Here is a 26,499-nt window from a genome sequence, read left to right as displayed (position 1 = left end):
CACCTGTGCCACTCTTGTCCATTCCCTCCCACAAATTCATACCAGGGGGACATCCGATGGGGCATTCAAGGAACTTAAAGTGTAGAGGTGACTATCTTCAAATAAGATGTAAGTTACAATGATGAAGAATATGATTGTCTTTACTTATATGTTTTGTGGCAGGAGGATAACACTTTCTCCTTGAACCCAGCTAGAACAATGAATGAGTATTAAGAAAGATACTGTTTCAGAAGGTAGACATTGGCAGAGAGGAAGATTTTTATTCATTACAAGGAGAACATTCCTAATAATCACATCACTGTTCATAGGTATAGAATGGGCTGCCTCAGAAGGTAGTGGGTTCTCCCTCACTGGAAATCTTGATCCAGAATCTAGACTACTTGTAAGACTTTAGAGAGGATATTTAATCAGGCAAGTAGGTGTGCAGCTGGCTGACAAAAGAAGGAAGTGGGTTAAGCTTCATTGTTTCTACATCACTGAAGACTGCAAGTGCTTTAAGTACCCTTTAAAATTCAGGACCCTGGGGAAAAGCTCTAATTGTCCCACTCTAGTTATGGCTCTGATCCCAGCCTTACACTGATTACCCTAAATAAGTCATTTCCCTTCCTTAGGTCTTTAGTTTCCTCCCCTAAATGATGAGGAGGTTGGATAATGAGCTTTAGGGTTCACTGCATTGCTAACCTTCTACTTTGCTAAGGTTCCTTGCAACTCTAATATTCTGTGATTCTCTGAGTTCAGTGCCAACATGTAGTGACTTGATAGCTGGGAGAATTCTGTGCTAGGAAGCAAACTTCCATGCTCTGGTGGCAAGTTCACTAAATCACCATCCGTCAATATCAGAATGTAAAAAATCTTGAACTACTTTTCTGGGTGTCTTGGTAAGAATGGGCTAGGTGCCATCTTAATCACCTCATAGCCTTCCAGTGGAGGAAGAGGGAGATCTCAACAAATTACATGCATAGTGGCAGACCCATTATTCACAGCCTTTGAGGAGATTTTGCCAAACTGAGGTAAGCGTGACTTTTCCAGCATGACCAATGTTGGCCTGGAAAGCATTTCTATGTTCTACATGAGATCTCCATCACTTGTCTGAGGTGAAGCAAAGTTAAATGTGGCTTCTAGAGAAAATATATGAGGGAAAAACAAAATATAGAAAGGGAGAATTAACTGGTAAGACTAGCTGATTTGGGAGAAAACTGACCTGGACCCCAAGATATAAAATTGCTTTGAAATAAGAATAAAATCATTGACAATAATAAAAAATAATCATAGCTCAGAATAATAACTTACTCTAAGCTCAGACCTAGACATGTTTTATTAAATCATTTTCTCAGTGTTTTTTGGTTTTGTTTTACAGATATGATTTACAGATGAAAACTGATTGTGAAATGGGGCAAAGGGTTCTGGTCTATTTATTTTGTTAACTTCATCTGAAACTTTTGTCTGGATTAGCTTTGATTTTCAAACTTGTCTTAACCTATTATTCGACAGATCACTTTTCAGCAGCCTGTTTTTTTCTTCATAATGGCATCACTATTGAAGGAAGTACCTTGCCCATGGCAGTACTCTATCTTTCCCTTCCTTCCTTTCCTTCCCTTCCTTCCTTCCTTCCTTCCTTCCTTCCTTCCTTCCTTCCTTCCTTCCTTCCTTCCTTCCTTCCTTCCTTCCTTCCTTCCTTCCTTCCTTCCTTCCTTCCTTCCTTCCTTCCTTTCTTTCTTCCTTCCTTCCATCTTTCTTTCCTTCCTTCCCTCTTTCTTTCTTCTTTAATCTTTTTATTGGTACTCAAAGGTCTATGTTATTTCCTTTGATCTCTTTTCTTCCCCTATAGCAGAAAGAGGCTGAAAGAGGTGAAATTTTAGAATATACTAGGAAGAATGCTGGATTTGAAGTCATGGGGCCCTGGATGCTTTTCTCTCTGTGATCTATGTGATGTTGGTCACATCTTTCCCTCTCATTGGGTCTCAGCATCAAATATTTAAAGCTGGAAAGACATTAAAGGTAACTGAATTTAAAGTTTTTATCTTAGAAATGAAGAAAGTAAAGGTTGGCCAGCATAATTAATTTCACCAAGGTCTTCACTAGAAAGACAGGTTGGGGTCAGAATGTAGTAAGTGGGAGAAATAAGATTTGAATTCAGGTCCTCTGACTTCAGATCTGTGCTACCTTACTTTCCATATCTGTAAAATGAAAGATTTGGAAAGATCTTCCAGGTCCCATAACCCCTAGTACGATGTTAAGCACAATGTTTTCAACATGACAAGCACTAAATAAATGTTTTGTTAAACTGAATTATAAATGTCCTTAGAATGTCCACACCCAACACTTTTCACTGTACTAGAAATTCCTGGAGTCCTAGGTAGAAAAATAATTCTACTCTTGCCAAAGTAGTACACCAAAGGCAGGTTCTTATCTCCCAAGAGATTTTTCATTTTGATTTTTTAAAACAGAAAGCCCCCCAAACAAGATAAAAGTGTTTCAGCACTTTTCTAGAAATAGTCCCATGCATTTGGAAGTGCAAAGATTATTCTCCCCATTTTGCAGATGAAGAATCAAAATCCCAGAGGTTTACTTGTTTGGCCAGAGCTGTACAACTAGTAAGTGGCAGAATTTAGATTAGAATCCCAGTGTGGATTTTTTTTTAAATTTCTAATCTGTGCACAAGATGGCAAGCCTAATGTCCCAAAAGACCTACCCAAATAATCATCCATATACATATCTTATCATGTGACCTCTCTACTCAAAAGCCTTCAAAGCCTCCCAATTTAACCTGTTATTTAAGGTCTTCACAATTTGACTTCAATTTGCCTTCCCAGATTTTTTTTTTTCAGATTAGTCACTTTCACACACTTTATTTTGTAGCCAAGCTAGTCTATTTGTTCCTGAATTTGATAATTTCTCTCCCACTTCCTCTATGAAGGCTCTGTCCTCATGACTGGAAAGAACTCCTTTTCTCTGCTTCTCAGTCCTTTTTTTCCTTCCACATTCATTTAACCCACAACCTTCTCTTGGAAGCCTTTTCTCATTCTCTCTGCTGAAAATGTCCTCTCTCTGGAAATTACTTAGACATTTTATGGGATCTCTTCTTTGCTCCATCATAAAGCTGGCATTATACTTTTCTGTGTAATTATCCTCAATCCTCCACATGGAATGTAAGCTTCTTGAGAGTAGGGATTAGTTTTTTAATTTTATTTTTAATCTCCACACCTCCATTTTACCAGTTTCTTGAACATAGTTGGTGCTTACTAAATGTTTTACTACTGAATGTAATTTGCTTCCATTTTACCCTCAGTGGCAGAGAAATGTGACTGTTCTATGAATGTATTATCATATATTAGTGTTGTTACACGGTTTTGTAATGTGACTTTGCGTATACAGTTGCATGATAGTAACAATTTCTCCATAATTCTCCATAATGCTGTTAGAGAAGTATTGCCATCTCCATTTTTCAGGAGAGGAAACTGAGACTTGGAGAGTTTAAGTGACGTACCCAGGGCTGGTAAATGGAATGGGAACCTGATCTCCTTCTACTACTCTGAGCTGGATGACAAAGAACTAATGCTTGCACTGATATTATTCCTCAGAATCAGCTAAGACATGGTCTCAGATTTCTAGCTTTCTCTTGAAAAGGAGAGCACCCTGGCCCAAAGCACCACTAAGACAGAACCGTTGAAAAAACATCTGGAGAAAAATGTAACAAAATCCAAACACATTACATAAGCCAAAGGGTAACCCCAGCCCCCTCCCCCACCCAACTCCTGCCCTCTATTGAACCAAACTTCTTATGAGCTAGTTGGTGGGAGCTTTGTGAGCCATTTGTCCCTTTTGCTATCCAGGAGAGAGTGCTGCTAAAGCTGCTGCCAAAGTTGGGGGCTGGGCCAGAGAGGGAGGGGGGCAGGAGGCCGGGTGCGGTGTAATGCAGTCTGCCAAGAAGCTGGGGGAAGGCAGGAAAGGGAGAAGGGGGAGCAGCTGGGAGCTTTAGGGGAAGGGAGGGGAGGAGGGGGAAAGGGGGGAGAGGGAGGGGAGCGAGCTAGGGGCTAACAGGAGATGAGGGGTGGGGGAAGTGGCGGCTGGATTGGGGCTTTCGGTCCCAGGCCGGCCCGGAGGCGGTCTCTGGCAGACCAGAGGCAGGGAAAGCTTGCAGGAGCTGTGACATCACCCAGCTAAACTTCTGCCCAAGCCGGCAGTCTCCAGGTCTGTGGCTGAGGGGACGCCCTCAGCCCCACTCTGGGGCTGCTCTTTCTTTCATGGGTGGGTGGAGAAATGTGACTTGAACCAACCAGGAGCGGCCTGCTTGCCGCATGCTTTACCAAACGTTTTCCCCCCCTCTCCTCGGGCATGTAAATCCTCCACAAAGGAGCTGAAGTTCAAATGAGGCTGCTTTAGCCTACCCCCAAGGATGGATTCAAAGCCTTAGTTCAGAAGTGCCGAGTCTGGCCCTAGGACAACCCCAGCACCCCCAGGCCCAGGGCATGGGGCGGAAGGCTGCCCGTGCAGTGCTACACAGGACACTTCTAGGATAAAGGACGGCCACCTGAGCAAAGAGACTCCAGGTTTTGATTTTTAAAAATCCTTTCTCGGACCCTCCCCGCCCTGCCTCTAGCTCCGGGATCCCCGGGTGGTTGCAAAGGACTCCCTCCTGGGGCACCAGTCTGATCCAGCATTCCAGGGAGCTTCCAGGGACCATGGGGAAAGCCCTCCCCTAAGGAAACCCTTGGAGAAAAAGCATGTGAAAAGTTTCAAGTGGCATAAGGGAGCCAAGCAGGAGTAAAGTAGGTAAGTAGCAGCAGCGGTGGCCAGAAGGCTTGGGGGTCCCCAGGATGCTGACCGCGTGAGGCAGGGGGTCCCTAGGGATGACTCTGCTCCACTCTGTAGGACCACAGCTAGGCAATTCCGACTTCAGTCAACTTTCTGGGAAGGGGAGGGGGGGAGGGAAACATGAAACTCTTACCAGATACAAGGAGAGGTAGAGTAGGGCAAACTCAGGAGGAAAGGACTTAGAATAAGAATAACTGGGTTCAATTTCAAACTCCCCCTACCTCCCAGCACTGACTTACCGTATTCAAATTACTTCTCTCTGAGCCTCAGTTTCCTCATCGGAAGATGAAATCTAAGGTCCTTGCAGCTCTAACATTCTAGGGTTCTGTGAAGGTACTTTAGCAAATTGAAAAAGCGGAGTAACCCCCTAAAGGAGCAAACAGCTGTCCTGAAACTAAGTGGAGAAGCTGGGAATCTCCCCCTCCCCCAGAGTAAGGGTATAGGTGTGCAAAGGAAATGCTCAGAGAGTGATGGGGCTAATTTCTGAAGTCTTTCTGAAACCAGAACACATGAAGAAAAACATCATGGCCAGAATCCAGCATGGGGCCTTGCACAAAGTAGGTGCTTAATAATTGCTCTTAGACTTAAAATGTGAATTGACAGCTGTGGGTGATTTCTAGTGTTCCCCAATAAAGCCTCAACTTTGTTTTGTCTGCTAAAGAATTCTCTAGTGCAAACTTCGACTCCAGGTACAGAGCTAGTTACAGAAGCTGGGATGTGGGGGGCGGGGAGGAGAGGCAAGGATAAGGTGGGGTTTAGGAGCACGATAAGACAAAGGCTGGAAGAAAGGTTCTGCTTATCCTCAGTATCAAACTTACTATTTTGAAAGCGAATCCCCAGACAAGCTCTGAATTCTTGAAAACAAAACCCACTTGGGAAAGCTGAGCAAACTCTTTCCACATTCCCTTCCAAGGTGATTGGCTTCAAAGTAGGGGCCACTGGTAAGGGCTTCCCTAGAATGAAATACTCTGAGAAAACATGGTGTTTTTGCCCACTGACTCACTGGTCAAACTCTGCTGACTAAATATCTCAAGAAAGCATAGCCCAAAGATGCTATCTGGGAAATGTCCTTGTGTCCCCATCCAGAAGCTACTGTATGTAAGCAGTAAACAGGGGAGGTCCTAGTCTCTGCTCAACATGCCTGAAAATGAGACAACAGAACGCACTGGAGCCAGAAAAGCTTTTGAAATCTCCCTGCATCAGATACTATTTCAAAACAGAACATCTCTAAAGAGCTCTTCACTTTCTCCTGCTATAAGATGAGAGGTTTAGATGTTCTCTAGAGATCCTTCCAGTTCTCAATCTTAGGATCAATGACTGCTCTTCACCTTATGTTTGTGGTCTGATGAAAAGTGGTGGTGGAATGGAAGCTCGGTGATCTTAGTGCCACAAGTGCCACAAGGTCCCAATTCAAGCCAGTTATCACTAACTGGCTTTGCCGTCTTGGACAAGTCATTTCCTATTTCTGGCCCTGTAGAATACAGGAGTTAGACTAAAGAATGTCTCTAATATCCACTTCAGTTCTGATATGGTGTAAGTTTATTTTATGAGGTCCTTTTCCAGCTCTAATGTTTTGTGATTCTGCTATTCAATATCTTCTCTTTGCCTCTTCTTTTTGCCTTGCCATACATTAACCTATCCCTTCTGCAAGGAGATAGGATTTGAATATTCGAACATTCCCCCCCCCCCCTTCAGTTATTAGGAGGGGGAGGACCCATTTTCATAAGAACTCCCAATACCTTCAGTCACTTTGTTTGGGAAAGCACCCAATGGTCACCTCTACAGAATTATGGTAATACTGATTCATAGCAGGAAGTACTAGGTACAATTCTAAACTCTTTTCCAACCTTAACACATTTTTTCAGTGTATAGCGCTTCCACCCAGTGAGTAGCCAACACAGCAGATAACTCTCCAGGACAATCCTGTGTGGCATCCACTCTCCAAGACAAAATCTTCTCTTGAAGGTCCTCCCTAGAGGAGAACTTCAAACTTGTGCTTCTCTTCAACAAGTGTTAAACATTTAATCTACCAAAGGCACTTGATGTTCAGCTACTTTATATACTTTGCATCACAGGATGTAGAGTTGGGAGGGACTTCAGAACACCAGATGTTAGAGCTGAAAAAGAACTTGAAAGATAGAAAGTTAGAAGAGACGTTATCAGAATCTGATGTGATCTTAGAATGCTGTTAATGCTATGGATCCTAGAAATCCAATTCAGTCCCCTCATTTTGCAGGAGAGGAAACTGAATGCCTAAGAAGGCAAATGATTTGCTTAGGATCACATAGGTATAAATGACCGAACTTGTATATGGACCCAGGTTGCCTAACTTGTTTTAGATTAAGTTTCAAAAAAAAAAGGGGAGGGGGAGTGAAATCCATGGTTGAACCTATTCTGAAGAATTCACCAAGTTCATACAAGGAAAAATCCCTAACATACTACATCAACAGACTTCTCTGGACACGGGCATCTTTCATATCTGTCTTTCTTCTCACAATTAATAGTTTCAGGAAAGAAACTGCTTTAGTAGTAGCTAATTAAGAAAAATTAGAAACTGCAAAAAGGACAGGAGAAGAGCCAGAGACTGTGTCATCTGGGGTTATTCTGGGAAGGGCAGTTTCATAAAGTTTCATTACCACATTAATATGTTGCTGTGGAAAGAGCTTTGGCTTTTCAGTCAGTGAACCTGGACTTGATTCTCAGCTAAATTATAATAGTTGCATGATCTAGGGCAAACACCTTTCTAACTCTAATGTTCATTTTTCTTATTGGTAGAATGGGAATAATGACTCATGTACTACCTATCTTGTAAGATGTGTATGGTAGGAACGTGCTTTATAAAGACTAGAAATGTGAGTTGTTAATAATAGTTTTAACAAAAGAAAAAGGAAAGAAGTAAGAGTCTGGCGGGGAAAAACAGCTTAGTATGGTAGGAAGAGCATTAAATTTTAAATGGAGGGTGCTACTTGTTAGCTGAGACACTCATTTTATCTGTCTAGGTCAGTTTCCCCCTCTATAAAAGGAGTGTTTACATTAGGTGATCTCTAGTGTGTCCCCCACTTCCACCCCACTATAAACCTTATGATCTTAACATGCTAATACTAAGTAAGTACAAGATAGAGAATATCATAGGATTAGAGGCTGGAAGGAATCTTAGAAGTCATCTAGTCCAAGTCCTTCCTTTTACAGATGAGGAAACTGAGACTTAGAGATGGGAAAACTTGTTACAGTTACAAAGGTGTCGCATATGAACATTCAACTATAGAGAAGCCTGTAATCACACTTGTAAAATGGTCTGATAGAATGTGTATAAAAAGAACTCCTGGTGTGGAAACTCCACTGGCTCATATAGATTATCAATTGATCTTCAATTTTTAGACTTACAGAGTTGTCTGTGAGTGCTGAAAGGTTAAATAATTTACCTATAGTTACCCAGCTACTATATGCCAGATGTAAAACTGAGTTTTCTTGTCTAAAGCTGGCCTTCTGTGCATTATACTAATCTGCCTTTCAAGAGAGAATAATTATAGGATTTTTTGCTTAATTATTTTAATTAAGAGATATAAAATACTTAATTTTAAAAGTGTTCTTTAAATGAACATTTTAGAGTTCTACAAACACAGAGCAGAGTCTTTGTCTAATAGAAATTTCTGCTTGTGAGATCCACCTATTATTACTAGGTGGAATGGATTTCCCCAAAAGTCTATGAAGTCCATGACATTAGCTACCCTAATCTTTTTACATCCCTCAGATCTTTGCACAGAGCTCTTAACATACATAATACATAAATAAATGCTTCTAGAAGAAATGGATTAGTCAATCAATCAGAGCTGTCTGAAAATATAATAAATTGCTTCATGAGGTATTGAGCTCTCCACCAAGCAGAACCACTTGTCAGGAATATTTCAGAAGGAATACTTGGTCAGGTCAAGATTAGACTAAATGAAAACTTTTGAATTCCTTTCCAAGTTTGTGATTCTATGAATGGGATGGATGGATATTTAGTAGAATCACCTTGCATCTCTCCTTAAGCAATGGAAACCTGGATTTCTGAAAGGACATTATAGAGACCTAGTATCATGGAAGAAAGAGAGCTTTTGAATATATTTAGCAGGGAAAAATAAGTTTTTTTTTTTTTTCCCAGAGAAAGAATTCTGTAGAGCAAAATGCATTCATTTATATTTATTCATTCATTTATTTCTCATGCACTAAAGACTACATTTTCTCTGTAAGATTTGTAAACAAAGCTTCATAATTCATATCATGTCCTGCTTGAACAATTCTGTAGAAAACCCCTCAGAGGCGTAATTAGTAACAAAATCAGAACAAAAGTAACTGAAAAATAGAGATCAGATACTATATCATAAATTTTATTCAGTGCCTTCACTTTCTTCACAGAATTTGGAGTTGGTGGAAACTTTAGAGATTATTTTGTCTAAAACTCTTATTATAATGATGTGCAAAGTAAGATTCATTGTGGGTAAAGGAATTGCTCTTATGAATGCTTCCCAAATGGTTCCAGTTTCTCCATTATCTGCTTCAATTCTGCTGCAGAGGGCTGCATTTTATCAGGAACACTCATTATTTCTGGGTGACCACCTTTGGGCCACAAACAAATATTCTTCCCTAGTGAAATCAGACTTGAATTCCTGCCAAAGTGATTTATTCTTTTGTATTTTGAAGACTTCATTCTTCCATACTTCAAAAGGTCTGCTATTTCCTTCGGGTGGGTACTCTCTCTACTAGTAAAGATCAAAGCCCCTTCATGCCTTCAGCAAAGTATTTGGCTATGGCCAAAATTTCACTCCCTGGTGGCCATCCCTCTGGAGATGAACCCCCCCTCATTATTCATCCTGTTTCTTAGCTGATAGGAATATAGACTATTACTGGGTTCATATTCAAAGCCTGCCCATCTGAGTAAGATTTGACACTTCTAGGAGCCAAGGGTCCCTCCCTCCCATCACCATCTGCAAGGAAGTGTGAGAAGAGGAGAATAGATATTGGTAGCTCCCTATTGATATGTAGGTACCCTAGGAAGGGGAAAATATTTGAAAATTAAAATTATTATAGGAATTTAACACCAATAGAAATAATTAGACATGGTTAAAAAACTTTTTTCAGTCCCTTAATTTCTCCAACATACACACACACACATACACACCCCTCTCATTTATCCTCATTTACATTTCTTTCTACAATTATACTTAGAATGTACTTCATTCTTCTTATTTTGCTTTTTTGACTTGGCATTGTTTCATCAAGTTCTTTCCAGATTTCTTTGTTTAGCTCATACTCGACCATTTTTATGGCTGTGTAGCATTCCATTTTATGAAGGTCCCAAGCTTTATTTATCCATTTGAGGGGAAAACATCTTAAGCTTTATCATTTAACAAGATGAATCAACTAAGACAGACCATCCTGGCTTCACAATAGGCATATGGAGAAAGGATAGAGGTTCACATTGGTGGAAGCTCTTTCCTTCCTACTTAACCAAATCATTAGCATAAATTCAGAGAGACTAAATACTCTTAGATGACATCACCAAAATACACAATTAAACCAGCAGCCTCAAATAACAATTTACTCACTAGCTGTCTACACAGCTACTGCCAAGTAGGGAATCTTAGGGCTAAATGGTAAAATGCATCCCTCCATGTCTCATGCTAGCACCTCTACACCTGCTTGTAACACAAAGCCCCAAAGAGGGCTGTCATTGTAGAGAGAGGGAATGTTGTCTTTTCCTCTGCCTGGAATATCCTTCTTTCTCTTCTTTGCTTTTTCAATTCCTTGTTCAATTATTCAGTTCAATTCAAACTCATTTTTAAGTGCCTTCTTTATGAAATCTTCTGCTATCTTTTCTTTCAATTATATGCTACTTGGACTTCTCATGATACTTTGTTTACATGACCCTACAGTCTTTATGGTATATTATTGTATATGATTATAGGACTTTGTGTCTATAACTTTACCAAATTATAAGCTCCATGAGTGCACAGATTACTTCTCACCTATAAGCTGCATCACCCCCAGGACTCTGTACATAGCAGGGATTTAACAAATATCTTTGATTAAATGAATGAATGAATAACCTTCAATTGTATAGTGTACATTATTCCCAGCACTCCAAAATAGCAGTGTGTATAAGTCTGTGGTAAAGCAAATAATACAGAATATATGTGTATACATTCACATCTATATTATATATGTATATATCAATACCATGTGTATACATCATATCATATGTATATTATAATCATACATACAAATATGTATACATATATGTATGTATATATAGCTACAATAATAAGAATAACTAATATTTGTAAAGCACTTATTGTGTATTAGGCACTTGTACTAAGAGCTTTACAATTGTTTTCTCACTTGATCCTCACAACAATCCCATGAGGTAAGTGCTGTTATTATCCATATTTTATAGTTGAGGAAACTATAGGCATGAGGACTGAATTAAGACGGGTGCAACATTCACAGATCACAGGTTTTAAAATTCCAAGTCCCTCATTTAGACTCAGCCTGATATATGAGTTTCTTTTTCCCACCTCAGTTCAAACATGTCTTTTTCCTCCCAAATTATTAAAGTCCTTTCACACGGTGTTGCTTGCAACATGATCTTTCAAGGGAATGTGGAGACTCACAAAATATGGCAATTTCTCCCCGCGGTGAGGTCATGCCACAGGCCCAATCCATGAGCTCAGAGACATTCCATTTGGGACTGTATGATGCCTTAGACCTATGGAAATCTCATTTAAGGATTTAAACACAGTCATGAGAATTTGTCAAAATGTACTTGATTTTGAGGAAGCAAACAAAGAAAGTTTGTGCAGAATGGAAATTTCTAACAGCACGATGTGGAAAAGCAATTTAAGACTGTATTGCTTCAATGTTAAGAGCCAAGGAAAACATTTTGAATTGTTTTTATTTATTTAACATTTTTGGGGGGTAGAAATCAGAAAAAGGTAATCTTTTCTATGAAAGTTGACTTTCTCTCTACTCATAAGATGATAGGGATGTTATTAAATTATTTTCCTTGAGACCCAATTCACCAAATAAATATAAAAAGGATAAAAGTAAACATGCTCATTACTGGCCATTGAGAACAGCCAACCTTGTAAGACAAAAATCAGCCACAATGATTAACTTGGCAGAGTATTCCTGGGATTCATTTCTTTTACTTATTGAACCAGGACTCTTCAACATAAATACCTAAACTCTCAACCAATATCAACACACATTCTTTGAAAGACACACACCTGATATCTTCTCTCAACAGCTCACTGAGATAGGGAAGGACTCATGGAAGGCAATTTCTAGCAAGGAAAAGAGCCTTTGAATCTGGGTCTGGGTACAGATCTGGCCTGAGGATCACCAGCATGGTCTGAGCACAGAGAGTGTGACCAGAATCAATTGATATTCTTTTTTGTCCAGAGCAACTCATTAAATCATCCACTGAGGAGGCATGGAGGGGGTTGCTATCTTCCCTGGTGGAAGGAGCACCAATAGAAATTAAGAATCTTGAAGTTTTGAGGTATTTGAAGCACAAATATCCACTGTGTTCCAAGAGATCTTCTGCACAGCATAAAAGATAAACTGATGTCAAAAGGGATTCTCTGTCAAGTGCAGTCTTTTAGACACACAAAAGGTTCTTCTTAACAAAGATTCCAGCAGATGTTGGGCAAGTATTCGCCGGGTTTCCCACTGGGTGTTCATCAAACAAAGCATTTGGCCTGTTCAGCCACTAAGAGAAGGACCTGAAGGAAGCCTGGGGTCAAAACGGGAGCAGGCAGACAAGTAAGCCAAAGGCCGAGCAGCAGCCGGTCCTCCTGCCAAAGTCTGAAACACTGCCCAGTTTTGGCCCTCTGGGATGGTAAGAAATCGCATCAGGTGAAGATTGGCTTTATGCCTGGGTGAACAATCAAAAGAACTGCTTTTTAAAGCAGAACCACTTTGGGAGCGAAGTGAAGTGCTGACCCCAGGGGATGAACAAGAAATTCCCCCATGAGGCTTAGAAGGGGCTGGGATGTTTTACCTCAGCTATCATGCTAAAATGCACAATGGGCAAAAGTTCATACTGAAATACTGATACTGAAAGAATGGAAATATTTGATCCACTTGGCCCTATGGGGGTGCTATAAGATCAGTGGGTACAAGTCTATAGAGAGGCTGGTTTTGGCTCAGAAATCATGGGATTATAGCGGTAGAGCTGGAAAGGACCAGAAAGGCCATCTAGCTCAGCTCCCACATTAGAAATGAGGAATTGAGACTGAAAGAGGATGAATGACTTGTCTAAACAAAGTCATGCAGCCTAAAACAGAATTTGAACCCAGGCCTTCCTGACTCCAAATCTAGAACTCGATGCATTTTGTTATCTTGCCTTCTCAAAGTGGAATGGGTTACCTCAAGAGGTTCTGAGTTCTCATCACTGGAGAGCTTTGTGCAGAATCTAAATGGCAACATTTCAGAGAAGTAGTGGGGGTGTCTTTTTAGGCAAGTGTTAGATCTATTTAGAGCCAGAAGGGACCTCCAATGTCATTTAGTTTAAGCCCTCCACTTTACAGAAAGGGAAATTGAGGACCAAGCAAGCCCAAAGTTGCACAAGTAGTATTAGGGGCAGGGTTTGAATTTAAGTCCTCTAACTCCAGAATCTGGACTCTTTCCACTGGGTTATACAATCTCCTAGATGCTGTAGTTTTATGAGATGTAAACCCAGATAATGAGATAAAAAGTTAGCTGTTAAACAAAGTAGATCTATTCAGGGAGGGAAAATCTTGCCAAATCACATGGCACCAGAAGCTACCTAAAAAGGTATTAAGATTAATGACTCCCTAAAGATGGACCGTTAGTTAGAAAAGCAGAGGAAGAAGGATGTAATTGAAGATTATGTTTCAGGAAAGAATCTGTGAGGGCATGGTGGCATTAGGGAAGGCTGAGCCTGATGGATCTCTTAGGCTCAGGAGTTCTGGGTCCCGTAGGACTAAAAGCTAACTGATTATCCTCACTGGATCTGAAACCAAAATGATAAAACCTTAGAAGCAGAATGCTACCAGTCTGTCTAAGGAAGATCAACATGGCCCAGGCTAGAAAAAGAAAGCTAGAGAAAGAAAAGCTTTTAAAAGAAGCAGACCAAATCTTCCTCAGCACAACAGTGGGGCAGGACTGATAAATGGCTGATGAACTTCCAGTGTGGGTGTGAAGGGAGATCCAGTCTCAAAAAAAATCAGTAGGGAATCATTAGCAGCTCAATTTGCAAACTGCCAGAGGATAGTTAAGTCTATCAATATAGACTTGTTAGAAAACACAGAAGCAATCGCTTTGGAGCTATGCCAAGCCGGGTTTGTATCCGGCGTGGGTAGGGATGTGAGGAAGAACTCATCCCTGTGAAAGCAGTCTCTCTTTGGTAAGTATCAGATGAATTTCAGTGGAGGAATATCTCAAAGCTAGAAGGAGTGTTGGCAGTATTTAGTCCAACTCAATACCTGCATAGGATATCCCTATCCCTAAGACATTCTCAACAGGTGATCCAAGCTTCTGTGAAGGAACCTCCATGGAAAAGCTGGGCTGAGTTTCTCCTGAGACAACCCATTCTATTATGGGATACATCTGATTCTGAGGAAGTTTTTCCTTACTTTGAGCCAAAGTTTGCCTCTCTGAAATTTCCACATGTGACTGTTAGCCCTCTGATGCTAAACAAAGCTAATTCTTTTTCTATATAATATTCCTTCAAACACTTGAGAACAATGATCATGCTCTCTGCCCCATAAAATCTTCTCTAGTACAGATAAAATATTCTCAGGCTCTTCAACCAATTTATTATATGACATGGTCTGGACATTGTAAAACTTATCAATATCCTTTCTTAAATGTGGTATTGAGGATTTCTTTTCCTTCTTTGCTAAAGCTTCTGCCTTTATAGAAAATTTGCAGGACACATAGTTATCATTCTATTGTGTCTCAATAAAGATACTGGAAGGAGCTGGAAGAGAGAGAGAGAGAGAAAGAGAGAGAGAAAGAGACAGAGAGAGAGAGAGAGAGAGAGAGAGAGAGAGAGAGAGAGAGAGAGAGAGAGAGAGAGAGAGAGAGAGAGAGAGAGGATATTACAGAGGACATGAACTCAGATTTTACTTATTTGAAGAACAATCTTGTGAAAGAAGAATTAAGTTTATTCTGCTTGACCTCAAAAGGCAAAATTAGAAGCAGTGAGATTGTGTAAAAGCAGAATAGGGTTTAGGAGTAAGGAAAAATTCCTACCAGTTACAGATGATCTAAATTGGAATGAATCACCTCAGATATTAGAGAGTTCTCCATTTGTGGAGAACTTAAAAGAGAGTAGATGATGACATGTAAAAATACAACTAGGAGATTTCAGAAAGAAGAAACAATAAATATTTGGTTTGTATACTTGTTTTATACATTTATATATCTGTGGTCATATAAAAATTTCTTGGGCAAAAAAGAGTCTCCAGTGGAAAAGTGTAAGGAGCTCTGGTCTTAGATCTACTTGAGTAATTATCAAATGAAATATCTATAATATTTGTAAAAACACATCATTGACCTAGATGATTCTGTGATCTTTTAAAGTGTTAAATTTAGTTGTGATCTATCAGTGAAAGTACTCCTTGCACAGATGCAGATTGCATCCTTTTAATGACTTTACACACTCAATGGTTCTTTTTCAATGGTCCAACCATTCTGGAGAAAAATTTGGAACTAGGCCCATAGGGCTATAAAACTATGCATAGTCTTTGACCAAGCAATACCACTACTACATCTGTATCTCAAAGAGGCTAAAAGAAAGGAAAAAAAAATCTATATGTACAGAAATATGTGTAGCAGCTCTTTTTGGTGGCAAAGCATTGGAAATTGAGGGAATATTCATTAGTTGAAGAAGTTGTGGTATGTTATTGTGATGAAATACTGTTATGCTATAAGGAATGACAAGGAGGTACTTTCAGAAAAACATGGCAAGACCTATATGAACTGATGCAAAGTAAAATGAAATAGTATATAGTAATAGTAATGTTCTGAAGATGACCAACTGTAAAAGGACTGGGTCATCTGATCAATAAAAAGATTTACTACAAATCCAAAAGACATTATATCCAGAAAGAGAATTGATGAACCCTGAGTGCAAATTGAAATATATTTTCTCATATTCTTTATTTTTTTGCTTTCAAAAATATGGCTAATATGGAAAATATTTTGCTCAATTTCTTAATTATAATTGATATCATATTGCTTACCTTCTTAGGGGATATGAGAAGAGTGGAGGGAAGAAGAAAATTTGGTACTCAAAATTTAAGAGAAAAAATGTTTTAAATAAATTAATAAGTTAAAATGTTAAAAAAAAAGAAATTAAATTGAATTAATTGAGGTTGGGGGAAATGGTTCAACTCAGATATTGCTTCTGGGTCTTTGCTTACTTGCTACACCTTTTGGTATATTCAGATCATCAATGGAATCTCTGCTATTCAAGAATTGTGTCATATGTAGCAGAATTAGAATAGGAAGAGATGAGGAAAACAATGGTTGGGTCTACATGGAGCTTCGAATGACATTCTGAATTATCCTAGTTGAATTTACCCCAAATTTCCAGCCATCTCCAACAACATTACAATGAGAATGAAGGTTCAGCAGTAGTGCAATCACTAGCATCATTGCAAATAAAAAAGGCCAGTGCTCTTGGGAACAGATCAAATAGAAGCTCCTCTGCAAGGTATCCCAAGAGCCTTGGAGCAGTTTCGAGCTTTAATAGCTTAGGATACACCAATCCTAACCCTAGAGTGAACAGGGGGAAAGAAAAACCCGGGGTTAAAAAAACAAAAAACAAAAACAAACTTTGGATCTTTAGGAAAAGTGCCCAAGTTAGGCTGAAAAAAAATTGCTTTTTTAAATCCCTTCTGGATTCAAAACTAGAGTGTCTCGTGCATCTTATCAACCAGAGTTGAGGATATGAGGGAAAGCTCTAGCTCTGTCATCTTGAAGATATTGATTCTGGGAAAGTTACTTTTCCCTTCAAGCCCTAGTATATTTTTTTCATCAGGTAAAACAAAAAGTTTGGAAATCAACCCTTTCTTTAAGTAAGTAAATGGTGACTATTAGTGGGTGAGGCAGCCAGGCAGAAGGGGTGTAGGGCTTTCCTGGCCTAGCAACAAAGCTCAGTTTCCCTGTTTAATGAGTTGTGTGTCACTCTCTGCCTGGGGCTTAGTTCTCAAAATGAAACACTAGTTATGAGATCTCTGGGCCACCGCCTAAGATTTGATTCTCGGTTCTGACTTTTGATGAAACAGCATAAGGTGGTGGAAAGAATACTGGATTTGAGGCCACAATGTACCTGAGCTCAAATCCTACTCCTGACATTTGCTAATTATGCGGCCATACTCTGAGCTTCAGTTTTCCCATCTGTGAAATGGGAAATAATAAATAAAACATGTAGGTCCTATTTCTTAGGGTGATTGCAAGGATCAAATGACATAATTAATATAAAGTGTTTTGAAAACCCTTGACTACTATACAAATTTCAGTTATTACTATTAATGAAGGAACAGGAAGGAAAGCAGTTATTCAAATAATATTTTGCACTTGACTATTTCTTTACTGACATCAATAACACTGAATATTTTAAGGCTTGTTTTATTGTTTCATTGAAGAAATTCTCTTTAACAACGTAGATAAGTACTCTGCAACTTAGAGAGTCGCTCAGGCACTGAAGAACTATATAATAATAATAATAATAATAATAATAATAATAATAATATTTTTATAGCACCTACTATATGCTGAGAACTTTGTTAAGTGCTTTATAAATGTGATTTGTCCTTGCAACAATTCTGGGAGGACACCCATTTTACAGTTAGGGAAACTGAGGCTGACAGAAGTTAAATAACTTGCCTAGGATCACATAACTAGTAAATATGTGAAGCAAGATTTGAACTCAGGTTTTCCTGACTTTGGGTCTAGAACTCTATCCACTGTGGCACCTACCCATCTTTAAGGTCAATTCTCTATCCAGTATGTCACACCATGTTCTTAAGAGGAAAGCATTTCATACATCTTAATGTGATATACATGTGAATTTATGTTATTTTAATTATTCTTATCTTGGTAACATGGCACTATGGAAACAGTGCTGCACTTGAGAATCAGGAGACATGGGGTACTAATCTCCACTCTACCTACTAGCTACCTGATCTAGGACAAGCCATTGAATTTCTCTAAGACTCAGTTGCCTCATCTGTTTAAAAAAAAAAAAAAAAAGACAAAAACCCTCGTATCCTGACTTCAAGGGGTGGTTCCAAGGAAAGTGTTTTATAGATTAAAATACCATACATCCAGACTGTATGAAATAATATAAAAGTTAGAAAAGGCAAAATTGCCTTTTCTCTCTTGCTTCATATAGTCTTTCATTTTGCCCCTCTTTGAGGCACTTGCCATTTAATATTGTATATTATATAATATATTGTAATATTATATACATAACTAACTGTTTGTAACTTATGAGATGATGAACCCCATTAGGGCAGAGACTAGAGCTTTCTAAAAATGTGTATTTCTTCCTATAGCACAATGTTGCTTACAGTGATAGAATGATGGAAACACCTGGATTAGGAGTCATAAAACCTAAGTTCAGACCCTCACTCTTATCCTTATTGTTTGTGTTACCTTGAACAAATCATTTAATCTCCATGGACTTCAGTCTAGTGTCCCCATTTTACAGATGGAAAAATTGAGGCAAAGAGAACTATCTCAAAGGATTAAGTATAAATGCATTACAAGTATAAAATGTTTATGTTTTAAATTTAGTCATTATTACTAAAACTCCCTTCACCTTGGTATTCTTTAAGATTTATGACTTTTATGAAACCTTCTCTTTATGTGGTAGGTAATGCAACTATTATTGTCCCACTTTATAGATGAGGAACCTGAAGTTTACAAAAAGAGCTGTTTTGTGGTTGTATGATAAAGTGATAATATAAACTATAAATTTAAGATTTATTTTTAAAGGTGAGTGGAGTTGGATCCAGATTTTCTAGTTTTAGGTACAACATGCTTTCTGCTATCACCATTAAAGAGTGCTTTAACTCTACAGAAGAAGACAATCTGTGTGTAATCTTTCATCTCTGCTCATTTCCAGGTTTTCTCAGATTTCACTGACAGTAGATAAACACTTCTAAAAGACCATGAACACAATGAGACTATCCTGCCTGGTCCTGGCTGCTTTAGTAGGAGTTGCTGCTGGCAAAACAGATGACTTAGGAAGCAGTGAGGAGGGAAAGGAACAAGAATTCGTTTATCTGAACAGGTATAAGAGAGCCAGTGACTCTCAGGACAAGTGCACCTATACATTTATTGTGCCACAGCAGAGAGTCACTGGGGCCATCTGTGTCAATTCCAAGGAACCTGAGATTCAGCTTGAAAACCGTGTACACAAGCAAGAACTAGAGCTACTGAACAATGAGCTTCTAAAGCAGAAGAGACAGATCGAGAGTTTGCAGCAACTGGTGGAAGTGGATGGCGGGATAGTAAATGAAGTCAAGCTCTTACGGAAGGAGAGCCGCAACATGAACTCTCGGGTCACGCAGCTCTACATGCAGCTCTTACATGAAATCATTCGCAAACGGGATAATGCATTAGAGCTCTCCCAGCTTGAGAATAAGATTCTCAACCAGACAGCTGACATGCTCCAGCTAGCCAACAAATATAAGGACTTGGAGCACAAGTATCAGCATCTGGCCACTCTGGCCAATAATCAGTCCACCATCATCGCTCAGCTGGAAGAACACTGCCAGAGGATGCCAGCTGCCAGACCCATCCCACAGCCGCCACCTCCACCACCACCAAACCGGGTCTATCAGCCTCCCACTTACAATCGGATCATCAACCAGATTTCCACCAATGAGATTCAAAGTGATCAGAACTTGAAGGTGCTCCCCCCAACTCTTCCCACAATGCCCACAGTCACTGGCATCCCAACATCAACCGATAAACCATCTGGTAAGTCACTCTATATTCACAGTCAACCACAGAGATTTCGTTAGGAACATCTACTTAAAAACATCTCAGAAAACAGAAGAATCAGTAGATTTTTATTCTGTCATTGACAATCATGTAATTAACATATATATATATATATATATATATATATATATATATATATATATATATATATATATATATATATGCAGCACTGAATTTACTGTAAAAAGACCTAGGTATAATTTTTTGGCTCTCCTCCCTCCTATTTTTTTTTTTCACTTGGGTGACATTGGGAAAGCAAAGCAATTTGTTCTGAGTCTCAATTTCCTCATTTATAAAATGAAGGAATGAGATCAGATGAATGGTTCTCAAACTTTTTTGTCTCAAGACCATTTTACACTCTTAAAAATTTTTCAGGACCCTAAAGAAATTTTATTCTTGCAAGTTGTATCTACTGAAACCATATTAGAAATCAAAACTAAGTATTTAAAACAATCATTTATTCATTTAAAATAATAATAATAATAATACACCTATTATAAATTAAAGTCAATAACATTATTTTGAAAAACCTATGTTTTCCAAACAAAATAAATTTAGTGAGAAGATTGGCATTATTTTACATATTTTTACAAATTTTTCTAATATCTGTTTAATAGAAGATGTCTGGTTTTTCATATCTGCTTCTGCACTACTTTATTGTAATATGTTGTTTGTTTGAAATATATTTAAAAAATGTCCTCAAATAAAAGCATGGGTATTTACACAGGCAAAGAACAACTTTGTATTATTATTAAAATAGTTTTGACCATGTAGTTCTCCTGAAAGGATCTTGTAGGAATTGAGAGCTCAGTTGTACATACTTTTAAAACTGCTAGACTAGATGATCCCTAAGGTTTACTTTAGTTCTAAATTGTGTTATTTGGTACAAAAAAGATAAAAACTATTCATATCATGGTACTCAAAAGTTTACTAGGTGCTTTTCCCAACAGTAAAGCATTATTGTCCAATTTTCCATAGAGTCTCAGAGAGCTTAAGTCATTTACTCAATGTTACATGGCTAGAAAATAGCTACAAACCCAGTTATTTTAATTCCATATATCTTAATCTTTCTACTGTACCAGTCCATCATATAAAATTCATGAGAAAGGAAATTTATTTTTAGAAAGGTATTGAAAATATAAAACCAGTGAAGAGAACTTTTTATATTGAAGACAAACTTTATTTTGATTCACAGGCTTTGAATGTCTATTTTCAGAAAAAGTATGCCAAAGGAAGAGAGAGAGTTGTCACTTTAAGACGATATCAGTTCATTTCTTCTGTGCATTTTAAAATGCCAATACATTTTTGGTAATGCCTGTTCTTCAATATTCAGTTTTGAAGTGTATAATTTTTCTAGAAATGGAAATATTCCATCTTATCTCATGGTAGTTCCATAAAAGACACTGGGTGAAACAATGATCCAGTGAGTTTCATTGGAGCAATTGCGGAGGAAAGGGAAGAAGAAGGAATGGGAAAGCAGGGAAGGAGAAAGGAGAAAAAGGCAAGGAAGGATAGAGGAGTAAAGGAAAAGGAAGGGGAATTGATGTGAACAAAAAGGAAAGAAAAGGGAGAGAAGGAGGGAAAAGAGGAAAGGAAAGAAGAAAGAGGAAGAAAAAGTGAAGTCTGTTTCCTTTTTCTTCCCTCCTAATGGTCCTATTATAAAAAGTTAGACTTTTAAGAATATCAAAGAGATTGTATTGCTTTCTGGATATCTTGGTAGGAAAGAAAGAAAGAAAGAAAGAAAAGAAAGAAAGAAAGAAAGAAAGAAAGAAAGAAAGAAAGAAAGAAAGAAAGAAAGAAAGAAAGAAAGAAAGAAAGAAAGAAAGAAAGAAAGAAAGAAAGAAGAGAGAAGGAAGGAAGGAAGGAAGGAAGGAAGGAAGGAAGGAAGGAAGGAAGGAAGGAAGGAAGGAAGGAAGGAAGGAAGGAAGGAAGGAAGGAAGGAAGAAAGAAAGAAAGAAAGAAAGAAAGAAAGAAAGAAAGAAAGAAAGAAAGAAAGAAAGAAAGAAAGAAAGAAAGAAAGAAAGAAAGAAAGAAAGAAAGAAAGAAAGAAAGAATCAAAAAATGTCACAACTGAAAGGGAACTTAGAACACAGAATGGACCTTGGGATATAGAATGTTAACACATAAAATCTCAGAAACAACTATATCTATTAGGGATGAAAAAGAATGAGATCATAGGATGTTAGAAAATAGACCAGGAGCTATTAAAGTCAGAAGGGATATTAGAGATCATTTAATACAATTCTATCCTCCCTGCCACCATTCCATCTCTCCTCACACACACACCCTTTTAAGGAGTCAGAGAAGGAAACTGACTTTATCTTATCCAGGGAGTTAGTGGAAAAATTAGGAATCTTCGGCACCTTGATCCAGTACTTTGTTTCCTACGCTATTTTGTCTTTCTGTGCAAATGTCAAATACCTTGCTTTAACAAAACTTATGATATGACACTGACTTTGTAAATCAGATAATAAAAGTGGGTTCTTACATCAGAAAATACCATAAATTAGTAATGGAACTCACCTGGATATTAAATATATTTTATGTATATATTACTTTTCATGCACAGATCTATTACCTAAAGCAAGCAATAAATACATGAGAAACTTTGACTATGTAGATTTTTTTAAAGAAGAAAGCTCATTTTGGGGGCTTAAGAGCAGTAGTAGGATGGATAGAGAAAAGGATAAAAGCGACAGGGGAAATGGTACCATTAAATATTCATGTTCAAATGCACAATCACCATGTTACTGCAATTCATACTGTGGGTAGGCTGTTTTTATTCTGGCAATCAGTACAGGAAGTCTGCACGCTGGGGGCGAAGTGGGAATTGAGGGAATTCAGGGCTCAGTTTGATCTTGCCGACCAGGTTTCCCACCATATTTCTGTATCACTTCATTTTTCTTAAAATGTCAACTTTATCTTTGTTTCAAAGTGACCATAATGTAAATATTTACAAGTATACAACAACAATAGTAATTCACATGATTACCCTTTTAAAGTTTACAGAGTGCTTTCCTGACAATCACCCTGACAGGTGGATAGCACAGGTATTTTAATCACCATTTTATAAGTCAATAAACTGAAGATCTGAGAGTTTAAGAGACTTGTCCAGGGCTATCCAACCCAGGTCTCCTGACTCAAAGCTTATTTTCAATTTTTGCTAGTGAATTTCAAGTTTTCAATTGAAATGACCAGGGGCTTTGAGCACAAAACTGATGTTCCTGCTTCTAGTCTCTCTTCACTCACAACTACTACCAAGATAATCTTCCTAATGCAAACCTCTGATCATACTTCAAGTCTTCAAGAACCTCAAGGTTTCCTCTTTGCCTAATGGCATAAACGTAAACTGGCATAAACAAAAAGATTTTAGTCGTTCTAGATAGAGTAGGCCATTGAGTTCATAAATACATTAAATAAAATTGAGTTCATTTTACATATGAGAAAACTCAAGGCTAGAGAGGTTAAGTAAGTGACTTGTCCAATGTCACACAGTGAGGGAGTGTGCAGAACTTTTGATTCTAAATCCAACACTGTTAGGCCTTCTACAATCTAGTTCCAATCAATTTTTCCAGTTTGATCTCATTCTGCTTCCCTTTACACAGTTTGCCTTCTAATCTCCCTGTACAGCTATCACTAGATAGTTTGCATATAAGTTGGTCTGCTCTCTCCTAACTTTCTATATCTGCACAGATCATCCTTTGTGCCAGGGTGACTTCTCCTTCAATTCCCATTTCATCTACCACATCTTCCATGCATTTTGGTAATCTCTGCAATTGAAAGTCATCTCTCCATTCCAAATTCTCCTAGAGTACTTGATCTGAATTTCTCCTCTGTCTCATCACAAATCTATGTAGTCAAAGTTTCTCACATATTTATAATCTAGTATGAACTCCTCATTTTACAGGAAAACAATGGAAAGTGAGTTGTCCAAAGTCTCACAGCTTGGGGATTGAGCCTCTATCCTTCAAGCCTAGCTACTTTTCAATTACACAACTAGGGAGTTTTAGGTTCCAGTTTTTGGGCCACATTCTACCCCCTCAACTCTCACTTTCCCTGGTTGTTTGGAAGCCAATTAGCCTTGTCAATCTGTGGTCCCTCAAAACTGCTAGCAGGGTCTTCCTCCCCCAATATTGTCTGATCGCTCCGCTTCTCTTCCAGTGCCTTATAAACAGCTTAGAGCCATAGAAACACAACAGACAAAAGGCAAGAAAGCCCTCATGCCTAAGGAACGCAGCAGCAGACAAAGGCTGACTTTCCTTCAGTGGTATCAGGATTAGCCTACAGGAATGAGGAGATCATCTTTCAGTTACTGGCAGCAACTGCCCCCGGAGGCACAAGATTCACTGTTTCTCTCCCCAGCCAAGAAAACACAAAACTCTTATCGAACTTGTTCCTGATAACTCTCTGTTGGAGCTTATCTCTCTTTGTCTGGGTCTGCTCCTAAACCAGAATCATGATCATGCTTTCCATTCTCTCTACCAGCTTTCTTTTCCTCATAACATGTGCACAGTCAGAATCTCCTGTGTTTGTAAAATTCATTCACTTTCACCAGAGTAAAACTCCCTAAGAAAACTTTACTCAGAGCCTGGAATGGGAATCAGTGGGCGCTGGTTCTGAATCCCCATTTTTGCCATTTATTTGACACTGTTAGCTGAGTTGAATGACAACTTCATTTTTAAATGAGAAAGCTCATAAAGTCCCTTCTAGCTCAGATTTCAGTGATTCTACATTCTTAATCCATGGATTTGTCATTATTTCTTTCTCAGTATACCCTTCAATATAATTTAATTAGACAAATATTTGTTAAGTACCTGTTATGTACATTATGTTAAGTTCTAAGGATATTGGAGAGGTAATTCAAAGGAAAGAGTTAATTTGGAACCCAGTTCTGCTACTTACTGCCTATATGGTCTTAGGCAAGTTATTTTTTCTCTCAGGGCTTCAGTTTTCTCATCTGTAAAATCAAGGAGTTATTTTTGATGTAGGTAAGACAGGGTGTCCCAAAAGTCTTAGAACAGTTTTCAGTTATCCAAGGGTAAAACTTCTCTTAAGACTTTTGCGATACTCTGAATTTAAGATGTCTCCCAGACCAAACTCCCTAAATATCTGTCCTCATGGGACTTAAAGTCTGCTGTATCTATTGTTCATTTATCATAACAGCACTTCCACTCAACTAGTGAAAAAATCTCTTCAGAGGAAGAAAAGGAACCATCCTATCCTTCTACTTCTAAGAAATAGTCAAAGTTGGAAGAGACATTGAAAGATGCCCTGCCCAACCCCCTACTCAGAGCAGAAATTTCCTTTATAGAATTCCTAATAACTTCAAGTGACAGGGAACCCACTACCTTATGGGGCACTCCATTTCATTTTGGGCAACATTTTCTAGCTCCCATTCAAGTACATCCAGTTTTTAAAAAACATATAATATTCAGGATAAAGTCTTAATATGATCTCTATTTGAGTTGATGAAAAAAATGTTACAACAGAGGGCTATGAGGTGTCATATAAAGTCCAGGTACCTGAACTTGGAGTTGGAATTTGGGATCCTATTCTACCACTCATTAGCAACTATCAGCAAGTCTTTGGCTTCAGTCTCCATAATTGTAAAATGAGGTGGAAGTAGAATGATTTCTAAGGTTTCTTTCAGCTTTAAAATCCTAAAATACCATTTCTCAGTGCCAGCACTTGGACTTGTAACACTGATCCTCTAAAAATCCAATCCCCCTGAGTCTAGTCAAAGGGGAGAGGGGAAGAAAGGTGATTGTGGAATCACATACAAGCAAGGGCTGGTGCTGGATCAAAGCAAGACAAGCAAACACATAAAAATGCCATTATCAGACAATAACTTCAAACATAACCAGAAGGTAGAAAAGACTAAATGACACTTTTCTATTTACTAAGAAAAGTAATTTCTTCTCACTGGACCACCCCATCTATAGAATGGGGTGGGAAGATTGTAAAATCTTTTCTATATCTAGCATTCTTTGATCTTAAATCATCTTGATATCACGGACATAAAGCAGTCAACCAAACTTGGATGCAGCTTTAAAAAAAAAAAGTTAGGCAGATTAATTAAAATTAAAATGAATTGGTTAACTTTGAACAGAGGCCAAATCTGTGGGTAGGGGCTGCTGGTTCCCTACAGGAAAAGAATCTAGCCAATATGACCTGGGGAAAATTAGAATAAAAGGTTTAGTGTTGCTGCAAGGATAAATTGTGTTCCTAATTTCATTTTAATAGGAAGAATTAATCATCATTCAAGTCCATAAGTTCTGATGCAACTTTATGTTTAATGCCAGATACAGGAATCGGTTTCTGTGTTTGTTCTTTCCCATAACAGAGGTGAAAAGTATGGGCCAGTAGCCGATAAACCACAAGCCCAAAAGAGACCCTCTTGCTACTGATGGGGAAATATGGGAAAATATTCAGGGGCACTTGTCCTATTTCTTTAAACTATGTATTTCCTTTCTCAATGCACATGTTAGCTCCTATCCTATCACTTGCCTCACCCTTGCCAATCCCTACCTCAGGACATGTATTACCCAATTTCTTTTTAAGTCAACTAACTGACATATAAACAAGTTGTTTACTAATTCAGGCAGTCCCTGACTTATGAACATCTGTTACCCTCTCCCCCAGAGAAGAAAACAC

At 38.4% G+C, this 26,499-nt stretch overlaps 2 protein-coding genes across 6 annotated transcripts in view; one reads left to right on the top strand and one right to left on the bottom strand.

Moving 5' to 3' along the window:
* RALGPS1 (Ral GEF with PH domain and SH3 binding motif 1) overlaps positions 1 to 26,499 on the bottom strand; it is a 652,627-nt gene that overhangs the window by 250,189 nt on the left and 375,939 nt on the right. The window lies entirely within an intron of this gene.
* The window catches only part of ANGPTL2 (angiopoietin like 2), a 52,038-nt gene continuing 29,721 nt past the window's right edge, over positions 4,183 to 26,499 (top strand). Inside the window, exons 1-2 of the mRNA XM_074293135.1 lie at positions 4,183 to 4,773; positions 18,962 to 19,821. Coding sequence (XP_074149236.1) covers positions 19,008 to 19,821 — 814 coding nt within the window. The 5' untranslated portion in view covers positions 4,183 to 4,773; positions 18,962 to 19,007. The remainder of the gene's footprint in view (positions 4,774 to 18,961; positions 19,822 to 26,499) is intronic.

Source organism: Sminthopsis crassicaudata, chromosome 2, assembly GCF_048593235.1.
Source record: "Sminthopsis crassicaudata isolate SCR6 chromosome 2, ASM4859323v1, whole genome shotgun sequence".
NCBI lineage: Eukaryota > Metazoa > Chordata > Mammalia > Dasyuromorphia > Dasyuridae > Sminthopsis > Sminthopsis crassicaudata.
This window is presented reverse-complemented; position numbering and strand designations above follow the sequence as displayed.